Source organism: Jaculus jaculus, chromosome 4, assembly GCF_020740685.1.
Source record: "Jaculus jaculus isolate mJacJac1 chromosome 4, mJacJac1.mat.Y.cur, whole genome shotgun sequence".
NCBI classification, from domain to species: Eukaryota; Metazoa; Chordata; class Mammalia; order Rodentia; family Dipodidae; genus Jaculus; species Jaculus jaculus.
In genome coordinates, this window is record NC_059105.1 from 169,964,170 (window position 1) to 169,984,327 (window position 20,158).

Below are 20,158 nucleotides of genomic sequence, written 5' to 3' on the forward strand. Positions count from 1 at the left end.
GCCACTGGGTGTCATTCCTCAGGAGTGCTGTCCACCTGATTTGACACTGGGTCTCTCATTGGCTTGGAGCTGGCCAGTGGCTAGCCTCTAAGCCTCAATAATCTTTTTGTCAACCTCTTATCTCCTCAGGGCTAGCATTTTTATATGGATTCTGGGGATCAAACTCAGTCCTCATTCTTGCAAGGCAAACATTTTATTAACTGAGCTATCTTCCTAGCCCAGTATAACTTTTACTAGTACAAATTTTGTTAGCACTGTTTTATTCAAGATTTATCTGAATTTCACACTAAGGTAGTATGGTTAACAAGAAAGTAAAAGCTTCCAGACCAGTAGACCTAAAATAAATTAAGGCTTTAGTATTTACAAATAGCATGCCTTACCTTAAGTACATTGTTTTATCATCATAATGATTGCATATACAAAGACAGTGGGACATGTCAAGAGCCACTCACTGACTTTTCTTTAGATAGTCTTATTGAGGAACTTTTGAGCAGACAGAGAGTGCTTCCTCAGGGACACTTGGGGAGGGCCTCACGTGTAATTGATCTATCTGATTTTGAGTCACTTGACTAAATATGATTCTTTCCAGATCTGTACATTTTCATGCAAATTTCATTCATTTTTCAGTACTGTAGAATAGAATTTCATTTGTATTATGTGCTACATTTTCATTATCTACTCATCTGCCACTGGGCATCTAAGGCCATTTCTAATTCTCAGCTATTGTAAATAGATATGCAAAAGCATGGATGAACAAGTATCTCTGATGTATGTCCTAGGAGTGGCTTGTTGGCATCATTTGGGAGGTGGAATGTTCTAGGACTCTCCACACTGATTGCTGAATGGCTGTACTACTAATTTGCACTTTCATCAGCAGGGGGTGAGAATTCTTTTTCCCGACATCCTCACCAGCATTTGTTTCTCAGCAGATTTTTTTAAAGTTCCTGGATATGACAGTATGCTTTGTTATCCATTTATCTCTATTTTTCAGTGATTTTCCTCAGGCCCTGTATGTATGTCTTTGGGTAGACTTTCATGTTCAGTGACCACAGACTGCTCTGATCTGGTGGACAGTCATAGTACATATCTTTCTTATCTTTTTTCCAGAACTGCATTTTGTCAGTCCAGTTGTTTTATCAGAACCTGGGTGTTCTTAGCCTCACCCAGTTCCACATCACAGTCCCAGCATGCAAGAATAATTTTGGGATTCTGTGGGAGCAGTGGGGCAGGAGCAAGGAGCATAAGTGTCTTGCACAATAATGCTTTTGCAGTAACTCCAGACAGTAGTGGTCAGAGCCTGAGGCCCTGCCATGCATGGACCTTGGGAGCATCTGTGGTCTCCAGCAGCCTTGGTGGCCTTTGGGAGCTGTCACACATGTGCCCATAGACACTTGGGTGGCCAGTGGAGGCACAGGTCTGGGACCAAGTTGTTTCTCTCTCTCTCTCTCTCTCTCTCTCTCTCTCTCTCTCTCTCTCGTTGTGTATGTACTTGTGTGTGCATGCTTGTAGAGGCAGAGGTTGATGTCAGGTGTCTTCCTCCATCACTTTTTTTGCGAGACAGTATCTCTCATGAACCTAGAGCTCCCTGACTGAACTAGACTAGCTAGCCACACCTAGAGGTCACTGACTGGGGCAGACCAGCTAGCCACAGTAGAGGTCACTGACTGGGCCAGACTACCTAGCCACACCTAGAGGTTACTGACTGGCCAGACCAGCTAGCCATACCTACAGGTCACTGACTGGGCTAGACTAGCTAGCCACCCCTAGAGGTCACTGATTGGGCCAGACTAGCTAGCCACCCCTAGAGGTCACTGACTGGGCCAGACCAGCTAGCCACCCCTAGAGGTCACTGACTGGGCCAGACCAGCTAGCCACACCTAGAGGTCACTGACTGGGCCAGACTAGCTAGCCGTAAAGCTCCAGAGATGTTGTTTCTACCTCCCTGGTGCTCAGATGGCAGGTACACTGTCACCTCTGGCTTTTGTGTGGGCACCAGGGACCCAAACTCAGGTCTTCATGCTTGCATGGCAAGTACTTTACCTACTGTCTAGCTGCCCAGTCTCTAGTTGTTTCCTTTTAAAATTAATTAAGTTTTTGTTTTTGCCATGTTGCAGATTGAATCTAGCTTGGGTTTTATGCAAGCACTGAACCACTGAGCTGTAGATAGTCAGAGCTGCTCTAAATTCCCAGTGTGATAAATCTTAACATTTCCTACCACATCTGAGTTTGGTTCCTGGCTTGCTGTGTATCTCCAAATTCTGTTTTTTACCATTTAGTTTACCTTTTAATTTTTATGTTAAAAGCTGGCATGCTGAACGTGGTGTGAGGAGCTGTAGCTTACAGGTTTTTAGTGACGTGGTGGCATGGTGAGATGGGGAAACAGTCTTCTTTCTGATGTCTTTTGCTGTCAGCCTTGGGGTGAGCATGTACTGCTTGGTGTGAGGTGTTTCTGGGTTTTTGCCCATGGGCATGGGCTTCTCCCAGGTTGGCTGGTTAGGCTCTGATAGAACCCCTATAGAATGGGTTTTGGGAAAAGTTTCTCTTGGGGATAAGCTCTGTTAAGAGCATAATAATAGCATTTCAAAAGTGGTTGCCTTCTCATTTCCATTGTTAGTAACTCATGGAACTTTCCCTCAGATAACTAATTTATGGTAAGAGCCATTATAGCTCTTGGAGGTAAAATGTGTACAAGTGTAGAGTCCTGTCTATGATCTTCTCTTGTGTGTTTCTCTTCAGTACTTGGACCATGAGACTGTCTCAGCCACATTCATCGACAGCAGTGGACAGTTTGTTTCCTCGCAGGCTACAGGCCTCGGCCGGAATCCCTACTGCGGCTATGAGCGCCAGAGCCTGTCCAGCCGGGAGCGCATAGAGGAGGACTCCTTGCTGGCTGCCTTGCAGTGGCAAATGCCTGGTGTGGGCCCCGTTCCCTTTGCAAAGAGCACCGACCCTTCCTCCAGCTATTTCGTCATCTTAAACTCCACAGGCCTCTTCCAGGTGGGCAGCCAGCTGGAGGTGCTGGTGCACGTGCAGGACTTCCAGAGAAAGCCCAAGAAGTACGGTGGAGACTACCTGCAGGCCAGGATCCACTCCCCCCGGCTGCAGGCTGGGGCCGTGGGGCGGGTGCTAGACTACCAGAACGGCTTTTACAAGGCGTTTTTCACTCTGCTCTGGCCAGGCAGGGTTAAGGTGTCCATCTCGCTGGTTCACCCCAGCGAAGCGGTCCGAGTGCTTCAGCGCCTCCAGGAAGAGAAACCAGACAGGGTCTATTTCAAGAGTCTTTTCCGTTCAGGAGGAGTTTCTGAGACTACTGAGTGCAATGTGTGTCTTCCTGGGGGTCTTCCCCTGTGCAACTTCACAGACCCCTATACTGGGGAGCCCTGGTTCTGCTTCAAGCCAAAGAAGCTTCCGTGCAGCAGCCGCATCAACCACTTCAAGGGTGGCTACCTGAAGGGCCTCCTGACCGCCGCGGACAGCGCGCTCTTCCAGAGGTACGGGCTCTCTCGGGGCTGGAGAGCGCTTTCTCACGGTCCTTCCCTGTTTTGGAGGCTCTTTCTCTGGAGTGTGTTTCATTGTCTGTCTATACCTGGCCCAGTTCTGAAGAGGTGGTGCATAAGAAAATGGATATATTTACTTTTGATTAGTGTGATTTAATGCTTGCTCAAGTTCAAGACCTTTTACCTTTGAGTGTTTGGTCTTACCCTGATAACTTTGTTCAACTTCAGTGACATTCACATGCAAGATGGCTTATCCATAGAACAGGTTTTAAGAGCCCAGGGCTGGGATGCTAGAGGCCTAATAGGCTGGGTGATGTTTTATCTTAATATGAAGACAAATTTGTAAAGAAAAAGATGATCTTTTTTTTTTTTTTTTTTTTTTTGATTTTTGAGGTAGGTTCTTACTCTAGCCCAGGCTGACCTGGAATTCACTATGTAGTCTCAGGATGGCCTTGAACTCACAGCAATCCTCCTACCTCTGCCTCCTGAGTGCTGGGATTAAAAGCGTGCGTCACCACACCCGGCTAGAAGATCAATTTTTATTTTTTAATTTTTTTGCTGAGGAAACTTTTTCTTTTAAAATTTTTATTAACATTTTCCATGATTATAAAAAAATATCCCATGGTAATTCCCTCCCTCCCCCCCCCACTTTCCCCTTTGACAATTTTTAAATAATATAAACATTTATTAATAGGAAAAGACTATGGATATATCACTATTACTGGGTAACACGGGCTTGAGAAGCAGTGCATACCACAGTGAACTATATACTTAGTAGACTTGCTGAAATTACTGTGTATATTGTGCTGAGAAACTTACTTTGAACATTCATGATAAATATTCTTAGCAAAATGTCAGTATATAGAATAACAAACAATGGAATTTATGAAATCAGTCTGCATTGATATTTGTATTTTCTTCAACATTCCATGTAATTCTGAAGTAAAATAACATTGGACAGTAAAAAGTACTCCTTTTTTTATCATATAGTAGATGACTGTGGTTGATAGTAGTGAACTGAATACTTATGATTTTTGTTTTTTCTTTTTTTAAAAAAAAAACATTTTACTTATTTACTTGAACGAGGGAGAGAGGCAGAGAGAAAGAGGGAGAGAATGGGTGCGCCAGAGCCTCCAGCCACTGCAGATGAACTCCAGTCACATGCGCCACATTTGGCTTACATGGGTGCTAGGGAATTGAACCTGGGCTTGTAGACCTTAACTGCTAAGCCATCTCTCCAGCCCCCTGTTTGATTTTTTGAGGTTGGGTCTCACTCTAGCTCAAGCTGCCGTGGAACTTACTCTGTAGTCCTAGGCTGCCTCAAACTCACAGTGATCCTCCCAAGTGTTGGGATCAGAGGCATGTGCCACCATGCCTGGCTTGAGCATTTTGAATGTTTCGAAAACAAATGATAAATGTGTGTTTGGTATTACTCTGTTGTAATCATTATTCAAAAAAAGTAGTTATTTGAAAGAGTGTATAAATGCTCTTACTTTTAAATTAAATGCATGCTTTTTCAGATTCTCTGACAGATTTTTAAAAAATTATTTGCAAGCAGAGAGAGAGAGAGAAGGAGAAAGAGAATGGATGCACCAGGGCTACCACACTAACCTCCGGACACATGTACCACCTTGTATGTCTGGATTTACTAGGGAATTGAACCCAGGCCGTTAGGCTTTGCAAGCGCCTTTAATTGTTGAACTCTCTCTAGCCCAAGAGCTCTTTAAAAAAATTTTTTTTATTTTGTTTACTTATTAGAGGGGCAGGTAGAGAGAAAGAATGGGCTCACCAGGGCTTCAAGACACTGCAAACTAACTCCAGATGCGTGTCCCCCCCTTGTGCATCTGGCTTATGTGGGTCCTGGGGAATTGAACCTAGGTCATTAGGCTTCACAGGCAAGTGCCTTAACTGCGAAACCATCTTTCTAGCTCCCGAGAGCTTTTTATTGAGAACATTTGAGACTCCTGAAATTTTCATATTTAATATTTCATATTTGCTCTTCTTGGTTGAGAAAAAGCTACTACCATGAAGTATGTGGTCTCCATGAGCTCTAGGAAAAATTCTCTTCTTTTTTGGTTTTTTGAGGTAGGGTCTCACTTTGGTCCAGGCTGACGTGGAATTAACTCTGTCATCTTAGGGTAGCCTTGAATTCATGGCAATCCTCCTACCTCTGCCTCCAGAGTGCTGGGATTAAAGGTGTGCGCCACCATGCTGGGCTAAAATTCTCTTATTTTCTACTTGAGAAGTTGGCTTTTGGTCCTGTCAGTTAAAAGGAGTGAACTCATGTCATGCATTTAGAGGACCAGCAGAGGGCGCCTTATTCAGCATATTTACTTCACTGTTCTTGAGAAGGGGAGCACTTTGGATGGTTGCATACAAAATGAAAATGAAACTAAAGAAGAATAAAAATCCTGAAAACAAACCTAGAAGTTTCACTTATTTTAAGCTTTTTGGCTTTCTTTTGATAAGGCCTTATTAGGTATCCTTTACAGGCTGGGGATTTATAATCTTGCCTCAATCTCTCTGTGTCTTAAGTGCTGGGATTAGGACTATGTGCCACCATGAGTGGCTTGAGAAGTTTCCCTTTCAATCTTCCGACCAGACCCTTCCTGCGTTTCACGTGCCGTCTATTCGGTCCCCCTCTAGAGCCTACTTCGAGGCTCAGCTGGTGAAGCGGCAGCAGTGTGCACTTACGCAGATCCCTGTGGAAAGTAGGACGCAAGGAGACAGATTTGAATGGTTTAAAACTTAACGATATTTCTAACACTAAATCTTACTGGGAACAATAGCAAACCAATACCCATACAAATTTGTTAATCTGGAAGGACAAAGTAATGTTTTTGTTCCTGCCCTCAAATAAGTGCAAGTTGTAGCTGAGACTGGCTGATGGCATATTACAATAGAATCATCACACAATTCTCCCTGCCTGGATGTTCGCTGGGAAAATGGTGTTTGAGGTGGCTGGCGTATATCTTTAGAAAGAAGTATTTGATAATCTTTATTGTTAATTTTCATTTTCCTACTTTTCCTCTGGAATATTGTAGTAGGATATCTGAAAAGAAAAACAGATTGAAATTTATTAAGGGGTCTTTGGATATACAGCTTTGATCTCATTGGCTAAATATGCCAACCTGGTGCCCATTTTCACCTCTTATCCTTTGCTCCTACCCTTGCTTAGCTTAGGGAATATTAAGAAATAGTTTTCAATAAACAAAAGAATTGTTTTGTTTTTAAGACAGAGTCTCATTCAGTAGCCCAGGTTGGCCTAGAACTTACTATGTATCCCAAACTGGCCTAAAACTCAGTAATTCACCTACCTTAGTCTGTCAAGCGCTGCAGTTACGAGTGTGAGCCACTGTGCCTGCTTAGCTTTGGTGTTTGGTTCTTAAAATGATAGATGGACAATTAGAGAGACAAGATCTTTGTTCTTTGCCCTTAAGGGAAACAATGTTGGTCTTGGGAAGGATAGCAAGCAGCACTATGATTAAGAGATTATTAATGATAAGGGTGGGCCTTTTGAGAGTGTGAGATTATCACTTGAAAAGTTCCTCTTTTTTTTTTTTTTGATTTTCGAGGTTAGGCTGGCTTAGGCTGACCTGGAATTTATTATGTAGTTTCAGGTTGTCCTTGAACTCACAGTGATCCTCCTACCTCTGCCTCCCGAGTTATCTACCTTCTTTTGAGATTGTCCCTTGCTATGTTTTGCCATATCTGCTCTCTGAACACCTGTGGTTTGTGTATGTGTTCATGTGTAATTTTGTTCCTGGTCATTTGAGAGGGAGTTGGAGCTGACCCTTTAGTGTTTGTCTCCTAAGAATGCGGACTTTGCCTAACAGCACGTGTTGGATATTTACTATTGATTCAGCACAATTATCTAGTATTTAGTCCATGGTCAATTTTTCCTAGTTGTCCTAGTAATGACCTTTGTAGTTATCTATTTTAGATAATTTAATCTCTGATGACATAATATATTTTATTATTATTTTTTTTATTCTAGAAGAGCTCTTTTACCTCTTTTTTAATGATATGTGCTATTTCAATTTTGATGTTTTGTAAAATGTCCTTTAGATTGGATTTGTTTTCACATGACTATGTCAAGGTTAAATACTTTTTCAGGAAAGTTATGAAGATTATCCTACAAGCATTTTCATATGAAAATTACTATGTTGTGTGATAAAACTCTAAGCTCATATAGTTTATATCTGATCTCTGAAAGTCATTACCTGTCATTTACCCAAGATGAAATTCTATTATTCTCCAGTGTAGCTAGCCCTGTATTACTTCTTTTTTCCTATCTTCCTTGTTAGAGTGTCAAATCCATGAAGAAGGAGATTCTTTGAGTTTTTCCCCCACAATTGTTCTGGCTAAGATGGTGCCTGGTACATAAAATAGACGTGTAAGAATGATTTGTAGACTGGCACAAATCTTTTCTGAAATTGATGAATCTATGATAATATGACAGCACATTCTTATATCAAGAGGTTGAACAGTTTACATGGTTTAAAAGTGTAAGAAATCTAATAGTGACTCTTTCTGGAATTGTTGCATTGAGTTTGCTTTTTTTTTTTTTTTTTCCTGGTCTTCACTGTCCCTAAGTTTCTCATGCAACTGTCTCAAGAAATTTCCTCAGCACAGGTTCTAGTCCAGGACTTGTACTTCTAAGTACTGAGTTACAAAGAAGGAGACCCCATCTATGTGTTGAGGGGTGCTTATTGTGGTAAGGAGAATGGATACAAGAGTGAGTCACAATGGATGACACACTTTGAGGGCCAGTGTTCTCAAGGGCACTCTTCTCAGATCTGGGCATGGCCTGCGGAATCTGGCATATGACATTGTCCAGCATATATTTGTGGCCTGAAAACTAGGTAGCGACACAATAGATTTTCTGATCAGCGTGATCCATTCCCTGAATGCAAGCAGAGTCACCCAGCCTAGACTTGGTGGTTTTGCAGTTGGCACGCTCAGGATGAGCTAAGCAGTGCATGTAGTGTAGAGAAAATTATGAATCTGCCTAACCCCCTTCATTTTCTTTCTTTCTTTCTTTCTTTTATTTGGTTCTCCGAGGCAGGGTCTCACTCTAGTCCAGGCTCACCTGGAATTCACTATGTAGTCTTAGGGTGGCCTTAAACTCTTGGCAATCCTCCTACCTCTGCTCCCGAATGCTGTGGTTAAAGGTGTGCACTACCATGCCTGGCTCCCCCTTCATTTTTTTAAACCTGCCTCTTACATGAGGGCTTGTTTATTAATTATTATGTTGGTTAACTTTTCTACTTCACCATAATGTGCTGTGAAAGCAAGTAAATCATTTCACTTGCAGATAAAGATATATAATGAAAAATAAATGTCCCTGAATCTAAGCTTGTGTTTTTTTCCCCTTCCTCCTAAAGTGGTGTCAATATCAAAATGCCAATCAACTCCAGTGGACCTGATTGGGTGACAGTAATTCCCAGGAGAATGAAAGGTAAGAGGCATGACCTTGATGATTTACAGTTTTTCTTGAGGACTGTTATTTCATAGATGTTACAATACATTTTTCCCTTTAATCTGCTGTGTTCACCTCTGGACACAAACTGAAAATATTAAAAGCAATTAAAAAATTAGTGCTTATGGGTTTAATTCTGTGTTTTGCTAATTATGCTGCTGTAAAGTTGTCTTGTTCCGTGATATCCTCTGGTTGGCTCCTCTAGGGCTTGTAGAACTATGTTGTCCAATGTGGTAGGTACTACCATGGAGGTGAGCTACAGAAAAGTAGAAATGAAGCTTCAGTTCTTCCCTCACATGCTCAGTGCCTTCGTTGTATTGGACATATCCATGGCTGTGAAATGTCCTTCTGGATGTCACTGCTGTGCAGATCATGACGAAATGTCCTGTTGGACAGTGCTGCTCTGCATATAATGAAAATTGTCACGGAAATGTTAAAATCACAAGATGGGGGCTGGAGAAATGGCTCAGCAGTTAAGGCACTTGTCTGTGAAGCCTGTGTTCGATTCCCCAGGACCCACATAAGCCAGATGCACAAGGTGGCACAGGTATCTGGAGTTCGTTTGCAGTGGCTGGAGGCCCTGGCATGCCCAGTCTCTTACTCTGCTTGCCTCTTTCTATCTTAAGTAAACAAATGTTAAAAAGAAGAAAACACTTGAGTAGGGCCTGGGGATGTGAACCAGTAGAAGCATGCCTGTCTTTATTGAGTCTGAGGCCGGGGTTCTGTGTGGGGTGCACACTTGTGCACACAGACCCTTCAGCTGATCAGCAGTGGCTGCTCCCTGAGTGTACGTCGGTGGACTGTGTTGTTGGTATCTCCACGTCTGCCTCCCTCAGACTACTGAATGTGAGCCTGCCTGATGGGCTCTCGCAGTCTGATCCACTGCTCAGTTACTAGTAAATAGTAAAGAACACGCCAGGTGTCATGGCTTATACCTGTAACCTCATCCGTAGATAGGAGGCTGAGCTTGGAGGATGGATTGCTTTGAGTTAAGAGCCAGCCTGGGCTACTGCATAGTTTGAGGATAGCCTGAGCTACACATGAGACTATGCTTAAAAAGCCAAAAGAGGGGAAAAGTGCCCTGCAGAGGAGTAACTGTGTTTTGTAGAACACACATTAGCTGTGGTATATTTTAGAGGACAGGGGTGGTGCCAAGGAGGTCCGTGCAGATGAGGGATGAGATCCTCGTGCTCATCGAGAACAGCTGCACCCACACAGCAGATGCTGCACCCACACAGCAGATGCTGCACCCACTCAGCAGATGCTGCAGAACCTTTTGCCACGGGGGCTAGTGTGTAATGACGCGGACAGACCAGGTGGTGGGTTTTAGCCCCCTGCGTGTCTTGTGTGAGTATCGGAGAAAGAGCTGGAGTAAGAATTACCTGAGGGGCAGCCTGCTGCTTTGTTACCATGGAGAAACAAGTCAACCGCACCCAGATCTGAAGTTTGTTCTTATGAGAAAGCAGAAATCTTAAATTTTTTTTGTTTTGTTTTTCGAGGTAGGTTCTCACTCTGGTCCAGGCTGACCTGGAATTAACTCTGTAGTTTCAGGGTGGCCTTGAACTCATGGCGATCCTCCTACCTCTGCCTTCTGAGTGCTGGGATTAAAGGTGTGTGCCACCATGCCCGGCTCAGACATCTTAATTTAAAAAAATATTTTATTTACTTATTTGAGAGAGAAGAGGAAGGAGAGAGGAAGTTGCACATAGAGAGAGAATGGGAACGCCAGGGCCTCCAGCCACTACAAACGAACTCCAGACACGTGTGCCACCTTGTGCAGCTGACTTACGCGGGTACTAGGGAGTCGAACCTAGGTCCTTAGGCTTTGTAGGCAAGTGCCTTAATCACTAAGCCATCTCTTCAGCCCTTAATTTTTAAATATGGTGTTTCCAGATTTTAAAACATTGATATCAATTCAGAATTGTATGATTTAACTACAATTTGTGGTCTGCATTCAGGCAGCCTGCTGTGTCTGCCTGTACTGTTGTGAGCCATAAGAACTCTGTCTGGGGCCCAAGAGAAGGGTCAGTGGTTAAGTACGCTTCCTCTGAAAACATGAGAGCCAGTGGGCGTCTCAAGCCATCCTTTGTTAAACTTCCAGAACTATGTAAACAGTTGGCCATGATCCTGCCTTATAACCCCAGTCCCGCAAAGGGGAGCAGAGACCAGGGAATCACCCGAACTTACAAAACAAAAACCACAAGCTGTGGTATCAGTAAGAGGACTCTGGCTTATATAAGAATTGGTGGGCTGGGCATGGTGGCACACACCTTTAATCCCAGTACTCGGGAGGCAGAGGTAGGGGAATCACTGTGAGTTCAAGGCCGCCCTAAGGGGCTACATAGTGAATTCCCAGTCAGCCTGGACTAGAGTGAAACCCTACCTAAAAAAAAAAATAGGTGGAAGAGCTGGACACACAATGTCATGCTGTGGCCACTTCAGGAATGTGTACCCCCACCCCCAGCACAGATGAGTGCATGGACAGCATATACATGTGCATTCATGCAACACACAATCCATACACCCAAACAAAAATAGCAAAAACGAATTGTCTTTTCCTAATGAAAAGTTATATTTTATTTGCTTGAGTCAGACACATTACCAATTTTATAGGATACAGCTGTAAAACATCATTAATGAGAATACTTGTCTGTTAACTGTCTGAGTTTGTTTTAGCCCCATGGCCAAGATGTTAGTGGACACTGTGAGCCCGTGGAACTCCACCGTAAGCTGCGTCTCCCCAGCTTGCTTTGGTCCTGCCAAGCTTGCCCACTCTGTGGTGTTCCCAGGTGTCCTGGAGAGTAGTACGAGAGTTTTGGTAGTTCATCTGCTGCTGACAGGTTTTCTAGATTACCCAGAATTGGTGTGGGTTGGTCAGGTACTATTTTGGGTAGAGAGAAGACAGATTCAGTAACTAGTGAGGCTTTTGGTAGACTTATAGAGGAAGAAAGAAACTCAGAATTAGTTGGCACAAAATAGCCTGGCTTTGAATGAGAAAACAATCTTGTAGCAGGTAATAATAATAATAAAAAGGGCAGTACTTTGTATATTAACAAGGCTCAGATTAAGAGAGGGAGGGGATATGATGGAGAGTGGAGTTGTGAAGGGGAAAGTGTGTGTGGGGGAATTATGATTTATTGTCTATAATTGTGGAAGTTGCCAATAATTAAAAAAGAAAAAACTCAGATTAAATAAAATTTTAAAAAAGGCTGGAGAGATGGCTCAGCAGGTAAAGGTGCTTTCATGAAAGCTGTATGGCCTGGGTTCCGTTCCCCAGCACCCACATAAAGCCAGATGCACAAAGTGGTGCATCTGGAGTTTGTTTGCAGGGCAGGAGGCCCTGGTGCACTCATTTGTTCTCTCTCTGCTTGCAAATAAGTAAGTAAAACAAATTTAAAAAAATGTTCAGATTGAAGTTGGGCATGGTGGCATATGCCTTTAAGGTAGAAGGGTCACTGTGAGTTTGAGGACAGCCTGAGACTACAAAGTAAGTTCCAGGTCAGCCTGGACTAAATAGTGAGATTCTACTAAAAAAAAAAAAAAAGAAAAGAAAAAAAGCCCAAAAGAGCTCAGATTAGGAGGAATTTCACTGAGGTTTACATTATTGGCCACAGGGGCCACTCAGAGACCCTAAATGATAGTTTATTTTTCCTTTCTATGCAAATATTCTGTTTCTACTTGAATTTTTTTTTTTTTTGGTTTTTCGAGGTAGGGTCTCTGGCTCAGGCTGACCTGGAATTCACTATGTAGTCTCAGGGTGGCCTCGAACTCTCGGCGATCCTCCTGCCTCTGCCTCCCGAGTGCTGGGATTAAAGGCGTGCGCCACCACGCCCGGCTCTACTTGAATTTTCATCCACTATTTTTAGCATTTATCAGATCTCATCTGTAGCAGTGATTTCTGTGGTATTCTAATGATGACTTAATATATTTTGTATTCTTTCAACATTTCATTAGTTGGAATTCTTTTGTCAATAAGAGGTGTCTTTTATATACTTATTTATATTGAGATATAATCCATCTTAATTCACTTGCTATTTTTCTCAAATTGTTCCTGATTTGGTAGTTGGAAATATATTCAGGTTGGATTGTGTAACCAGGCTGGCTTTGAATTGAAACCTTCTTCCCTCAGCCTCCTAAGGCTGCGATTATAAGCAGGTGCCTGCTGCTGCTCCTGGCTTCTGTATCCGTTGACCTGCTGTTACACTTCTTATTAAGCACATCCTTATTTTCTGATGCCAACAGATATTTTAGGCTTATCTTGTATTTTTTATTTCCTTTAGCCCTAGAAGAGTTCACAATCCTTTGTTTCCTTTTTAATCTTTTAAGTGAAGCTAAAGTGAAATGGAAAATCATGGCATATCATGGCACATAATCACTTTTTACCAGTCTTTCAATAATGTCAGCACAAATTTTAGATAGATTTGAATGAGTTTAGAATCTTCATACCTTTATTATTTCTCCAGCAATTCTATATTTTGAGGCTTTCCCCCTATATTGTTTGTGTATTAGTAAATGCATTGTCCTCAACACATTACTTGGGACTGCCATTGCTATCCTCATACATGGGTATACGCAAATAAACAGTTGTTTTCTTTTAAAAATTTTATTTATTTATTTGAGAGAGAGAGAGAGAGAGAGAGAGAGAGAGAGAGAGAGAGAAAGAATGGGTGTGCCTGGGTCTCTAGCCACTGCAAATGAACTCCAGATGCATGTGTTACCTTGTGCATCTGGCTTGCTGAGGAATTGAACCTGGTTCCATTAGATTTGAAGGTAAGCACCTTAACCGCTCAGCCCTTTCTCCAGTCTGAACAGTTGTTTTTTTTTTAAGATTTTATTTTTATTTATTCATTTATTAGAGAGAGAGCAAGAGAGAGAGAATGGGCACACCAGGGCCTCTAGCCATTGCAAACTAACTTCAGATGCATGTGCCCCCATGAGCATCTGGCTTATGTGGGACCTGGAGAATTGAACCTGGATCCTTAGGCTCCATAGGCATGCGCCTTAGCCACTAAGCCATCTTTCCAGCCCTGAAACAGTTGTTTTTAAGTGGAGTTGACCCATTTATCAAAAGCAAGTGACAGGCTTTCCCAGTGTCAGAATTATTGCTGAATTTTCTTAGCTTCTGTACTGTGGTCCTCCAACATTCATGACTAAATGACTCAGGGACTTGGATGGCTTCTAACCTCATTGGAAATTTGAACACATACTTTTGGGGGGAGCTTACTTATCCTGGTGAGATCCAAGCTTCCATCTTTAATTCTTTTTTTAACTTTTTTTATTGATAGTTTCCATAATTATAGACAATAAGCCATAATTCCCTCCCCTTCTTCCCCTCCCCCCTCACAAGTCCACCCTCTATCATATCCCCTCCCCCCTCAGTCAGTCTCTCTTTAATTTTGATGTCATCTTCTTTTCCTCCTATTATGAGGGTCTTGTGTAGGTAGTGCCAGGCACTGTGAGGTCATGAATATCCAGTCCATTTTGTATCTGGAAGAGTGCATTGTAAGCGGGCCTACCTTTCCTTTGGCTCTTACATTCTTTTTGTCCCCTCTGTGCCATAGACTCTGCGTCTTGGGGGGTGTGATAGAGATGTCTCAGTGTTGCACACTCCACTGTCACTTCTTCTCAGCACTGTGGTCGCTGTTGAGTCACCCCAATGGTCACCACCTGTTGCAGTCCGGTTCGCATTGCTGGTAGAAATCTTCCAACCAAGAGCAGCTTCTGGGAAAAAGAGATTCAGTTTGGCTTCCAGGCTCAAGGGGAAGCTCCATGATGGCAGGGGAAAATGATGACATGAGCAAAGGGTGGACATCACCCCCTGGCCAACATAAGGTGGACCACAGCAACAGGAGGGTGTGCCAAACGCTGGCATGGGGAAACTGGCTATAACACCCATATGCCTGCCCCCAACAATACACTCCCTCCAGGAGGCATTAATTCCCAAATATCCATCAGTTGGGAACCTAGCATTCAGAACACCTAAGTTTATGGGGGACACCTGAATCAAATCACCATATCACCCATCTTGAAAGAGAAGCTTCTCTAACCAAAAATGAGTATGAACATTCAGAAAAGTGCTTACAGGGCAGTTTGGTGAGCATAATATATTTTTAGCCAGACAACAGCAGGTATAACTCCTTCAAGTCTCATGATCTCCCCCGACATAGGCTTTTGGTTAGATTATTAGTAGCAGGCATGCATTCCCTCTCATGGAGCTGGCCTCTAGTCCAGTTAGAGAGTGGTTGGTTTCCCCCATAACAGACATGCTATTGTTGGACCAGTTCGCACATTTGGCCTGGCTGGCCAATCTTAAGCTTGCAATGTCCATTGTTGTTTATCACCACTGATGACTTCTCTCTCTCATAGGGCTGCAAGCAGTATAGCTTTTCCAGCTGTCTGCCAGCTGGCCCACAGGGAGGAGGTTTCAGCTCAGCCCCAGCTTGATTTCTTAGTGACCTGCAGCCCAGGATGTGGAGTCTTCACCAACAGGTTCTTACCATCTAGTTCTGGTGAGCAACCAAGAGCTTTGGCAAGGACCTATAACCTTTTTTTTTTTTTTTTTTTGGCCTATAATGTTTTGAGACCTCCTTGGCCAACAACTCACTGGAAGGCATCCCATCCCTAGCACTGAAGTTTTTCTAGCAACAATCTATGGCTTCTGGGTGTTCCATGATATAAAGAAGTAGGTTTCCATATGGCTTATTCATAACATCTTAAATAATTTTTTAGTTTTTCAAGGAAGGGTCTCCCTGTAGCCCAGGCTAGATCTTATTATATTCATCTTATCCTGCTTTTTGTAGGTAGTTGAGGGAAATTTGTTTCTCTTCAGTTTCTCTCTCTCTGTCCCTCTTGGCTCAGATAGCTCTTAGCTGTTTTACAGAAACCAGAACATCACTTGTAAGCAGTAATCATGTAGTTTTTGCTTTTGTGCAAAGATAACTATTGTTACTTTTAAAAAAAAATTTTGTTCATTTTTTTTTTTTATTTGTTTATTTGAGAGCAACAGAGAGAGAAAGAGGCAGAGAGAGAGAATGGGCGTGCCAAGGGCTTCCAGCCACTGCAAACGAACTCCAGACGCATGCTCCCCCTTGTGCATCTGGCTTATATTTGTCTTGGGGAATCAAGCCTTGAACTGGGGTCCTTAGGCTTCACAGGCAAGCGCTTAACCGCTAAGCCATCTCTCCAGCCCCCATTCTTAAGTTTTGTTTCGAGGTGTGATCTTGCTGTAGCTCAGGCTGGCCTGGGACTGGAGCTCCCTCTCTCGTTCCCTGCTGGCCGGGGGTTATGACAGTCCTTCTGCCTCTGCCTCCTGAATGCTGTGGCTAAAGGCATGTGCCACTGTGCCCGGCTTAAAAAACAGATATATTTTTTGTTTTTTCAAGGTAGGGTGTCGCTGTAGCCTAGGCTAATCTGGAATTCACTATGTAGTCTAAGGCTGGCCTCGAACTCACAGTGATCCTCCTACTTCTGCCTCCCGAGTGCTGGGAATGAAGGTGTGTGCCATCATGCCTGGCTTGAAACTATTTTTTAAAAATATTTTTTGGTTCATTTTTATTTATTTATTTGAGAGTGACAGAGAGAGAGAAAGAGGCAGATAGATAAGAGAATGGGCGTGCCAGGGCTTCCAGCCACTGCAAACGAACTCCAGATGTGTGCGCCCCCTTGTGCATCTGGCTAACGTGGGTCCTGGGGAATCGAGCCTCAAACCGGGGTCCTTAGTCTTCACAGGCAAGCGCTTAACCACTAAGCTATCTCTCCAGCCCGAAACTATTTTTAACTATCTAACAAAGTAGGTTTTCATGTGGCTTTTCATAATGTTTTTAGTTTTAGCTAACCCTCCCTCCACCCTCTCCTCTCCTCTATCCCCTTCCCCGATCCCACTTAGACCTTTCCAGTTCCAGTATTGATGCCTCTCCACTCACACGTCTACTGCCCCCCTCCAAACTCTCTCCCTTTCTCCTGCCATTGCCCCTTTCCAGCTTTCTGGCTTCTACTGCCTCCTATTCAAATTTACTTATAAATCAAAAACTGCCAAGCTAGGATCTGCATATGAGGAAAAGATACAGGCATTTGACTTTCTCAGCCTGGGTTATCTTACTTAGTATAATACTTTCCAAATCTATTCATCTTCCTGCAAATTTCATAGTTTGATTTTATTTACAGTTGAACAGAACTCCATTGTGTATATGTACCACATCAGTCATTATTTATTCATCAGTTGATGGGCATCTGTGCTGCTTCCATTTTTTGGTTATTGTCAATAGCAGCAATGAACATAGATAGGCACGTAGCTCTATAGTAATGTGTAGAGGGTTCTGGCAGTCCTAATCTATGGGAACAAATGTAGATATTTACAAGGCAGTTTGACATTCTATTCATTTAGCATGACCATAGTACTAGGTTTCCCCTGAAAGCCTACGTCCTGAGCCATAGGCTTGTGGTCCGGTTTACAGTACTAGGAATGAAATCCCTCTTGGGGTGTGGACCTCAAATGTGATCAGAAAGTAACTGGTTACTCCCATAACTCTCATTGCCAATAGCAGAATACACAGGGTTCACAGCTAGGTAGGACTGTCAGTGTCACTTTTGTCCCCCAGCAGTTTCTAGTTTAGTTCCAGCTACATTTCTCTATGTTCTACCACTGAAACCTGTGGTGTCTTCAGCAGTAGGGACTTACCATCTAGTTTTGGTGGGCAACCAAGACCAATAGCAATAGTCTATTTCTTAAACTCATTATTATTGTTGAAAGAAAGGGAGAGACAGAGGCAGAGAGAAGGGCAAATAGAGAACAAGAATGAATATGGACATACCAGGGCCTCTTGCTGCAGCAAATAAACTCCACACATATACACCATTCAGTGCATCTGGCTTTACCTGGTGTGGTGGTTTGATTCAGGTGGCCCCCATAAACTTAGTTGTTCTAAAATCTAGATTCCCAGCTGATGGAGATTTGGAAATTTAATGCCTCCTGGAGGCGGTGTAGTGTTGGAGCGAGCTTATGGGTGTTAGAGCCAGCTTCCCCATGTTTGGCACACTCTCCTGTTGCTGTCGTCCACCTTGTGTTGGCCAGGGGTTGATGTCCTCCCTCTGCTCATGCCATTGTTTCCTCCTGCTATCATGGAACTTCCTGTTGAGTCCGGAAGCCAAAACAAACCTCTTTTTCCCACAAGCTGCTCTTGGTTGGGTGATTTCTACCAGCAATGCTAACCTGACTGCAACAGTAAAGTGGTACCAAGGAGTGGGATTGCTACTAGACACTTGACTGTGTGGCTTTGGCCTTTTGGAGCTGATTTTTCAAGAGGAATGTGGAAGGGTTTTAAACCTTGGCTTAATAGATGCCTTGCAGTGCTGTAAGTACAGCTTGATGGACTATTCTGGTCAGAGTTAGAAGACCTGAATGCAATAAGAACAATGGACTGTGAGGTTTGGCTTATGAGAGTGAGGAAGAGCTTTGTCTGGACTAGGCTACAAACAGTTTGTGTGGGAAGCTTGCTGTTAAAAATGGGCCCTGAGAAGTTGTGCAGGGTTGCTTTGTATAGAAATGAATTGGTGTATGCTGGGCGTGGTGGCGCACACCTTTAATCCCAGCACTCAGGAGGCAGAGGTAGGAGGATCGCTGTGAGTGCGAGGCTACCCCGAGACTACATAATGAATTCCAGGTCAGCCTGGGCCAGAGTGAGACCCTACCTTGAAAAAACAAAAAACAAAAAACAAAAAAAGAAAAGAAAGAAATAAACTTGTGTGAACAAAGGGATATGACACAGAAAAAATGAACTAGATCTTTCAACTGAGCCATAATACCAAACTAAAATGGGTGAACTACTTCCTGTTCAGCTGCAATTGAGAGATTACAACATTTGAGATTGGGCCAGCTGACCTGCAGTGGGGCAACATGAAGAATGTACACTCTTATTTTTTAAAATATTTTTATTTACTTGACAGAGAAAGAGGAAGAGAGAATGGGAGTGCCAAGGCCTCCAGCCACTGCAAACGAACTCCAGATGTGTGCACCCCCTTGTGCATCTGGCTAACGTGGGTCCTGGGAATTGAACCTGCGTCCTTTGGCTTTGCAGGCAAATGCCTTAACCACTAAACCATCCCTCCAGCCTTCCCCTTTTTAAAAAATGTTTTAATATTTTTTGAATTGTAGACTCTTTTGAAGGGGCCTGAGTGCTCAACGAGTGTCCTGTTCTTCAAAGCCTGCTTTATTCCCCCCTTGATTAACAAATTGGCACCCTGCCTGGCATTGTGGAGTATAAGATATGCAGGAAAGAGAGGGCCATTGAGTTTGCAACACGGTCTTGTGTTTTGGAAATGGCCACGAGGTTAAAACGTGGTTGCAGTGGAGACCCAGTGGAGATGCCGGGACCATGAGCTGGCTGCTAAGGAGAGCTGCTGGTCCTGGATGAAGTTTTCCAGGCTGAGTAGCCTAGCTGGAGGGGCGGAATTGGAATGCCAGAGACTTGTTGCTGGTTAGAATTATCAGGCTTGGAGATTTGTCACTGGCTAGAGTTGTTGGACTTGGAGCTACAGACTTTGATGCTTTCCCTGGTTGTTTTAAATCTTGTATTGGCTGAATATTTCTTTGCTATGCTCAGTGCCATCTTTTGCAGTGTGAATGTTTATTCTTTGCCATTATGGGTTTTTTTTTGGGGGGGGGTGGGTTTTTTTGGTATTATGGCTCATTTGAAAGATCTAGGACTATGGGGATGTCTGAACATCATTGGGATTGATAAAAACTATGGGGGCTTTTAAAGTTGGATGAATGCATTGCATTTTACATCATGTATAGTTATCAGTTTATGGGGGCCAGGGGCGGAATGTGGTGGTTTGGTTCATGTGTCCCCCATAAACTTAGGTGTTCTCAGTGCTAGGTTCCCAGCTGATGGAGATTTGGGAATTAATTCTTGGAGGCAGTGCATTGTTGGGGGCTGGCTTATGGGTGTTATAGCCAGTCTCCTCTTGCTGTTGTCCATGTTATGTGGGCCAGGGGGTGATGTCCACCCTCTGTTCATGCCATTGTTTTCCCTGTCATCATGGGGCTTCCCCTTGAGCCTGTAAGCCAAAATAAACCTCTCTTTCCCACAAGCTGCTCTTGGCTGGGTGATTTCTACCAGCAATGTGAACCTGACTGCAACACATGGATACTAGGGCATTGAACCTAGGCTGTCAGGCTTTG

The 20,158-nt window shown here is 43.4% G+C and overlaps 1 protein-coding gene across 5 annotated transcripts in view; it reads left to right on the forward strand.

Moving 5' to 3' along the window:
• Nucleotides 1-20,158, forward strand: part of Nxpe3 (neurexophilin and PC-esterase domain family member 3) — a 51,868-nt gene that overhangs the window by 18,041 nt on the left and 13,669 nt on the right. For all 5 annotated transcript variants that reach the window (XM_045148167.1, XM_045148169.1, XM_045148170.1 and 2 more), the window contains 2 exons: nucleotides 2,737-3,491; nucleotides 8,885-8,958. In XM_045148167.1, the coding sequence (XP_045004102.1) occupies nucleotides 2,737-3,491; nucleotides 8,885-8,958 (829 nt within the window). The remainder of the gene's footprint in view (nucleotides 1-2,736; nucleotides 3,492-8,884; nucleotides 8,959-20,158) is intronic.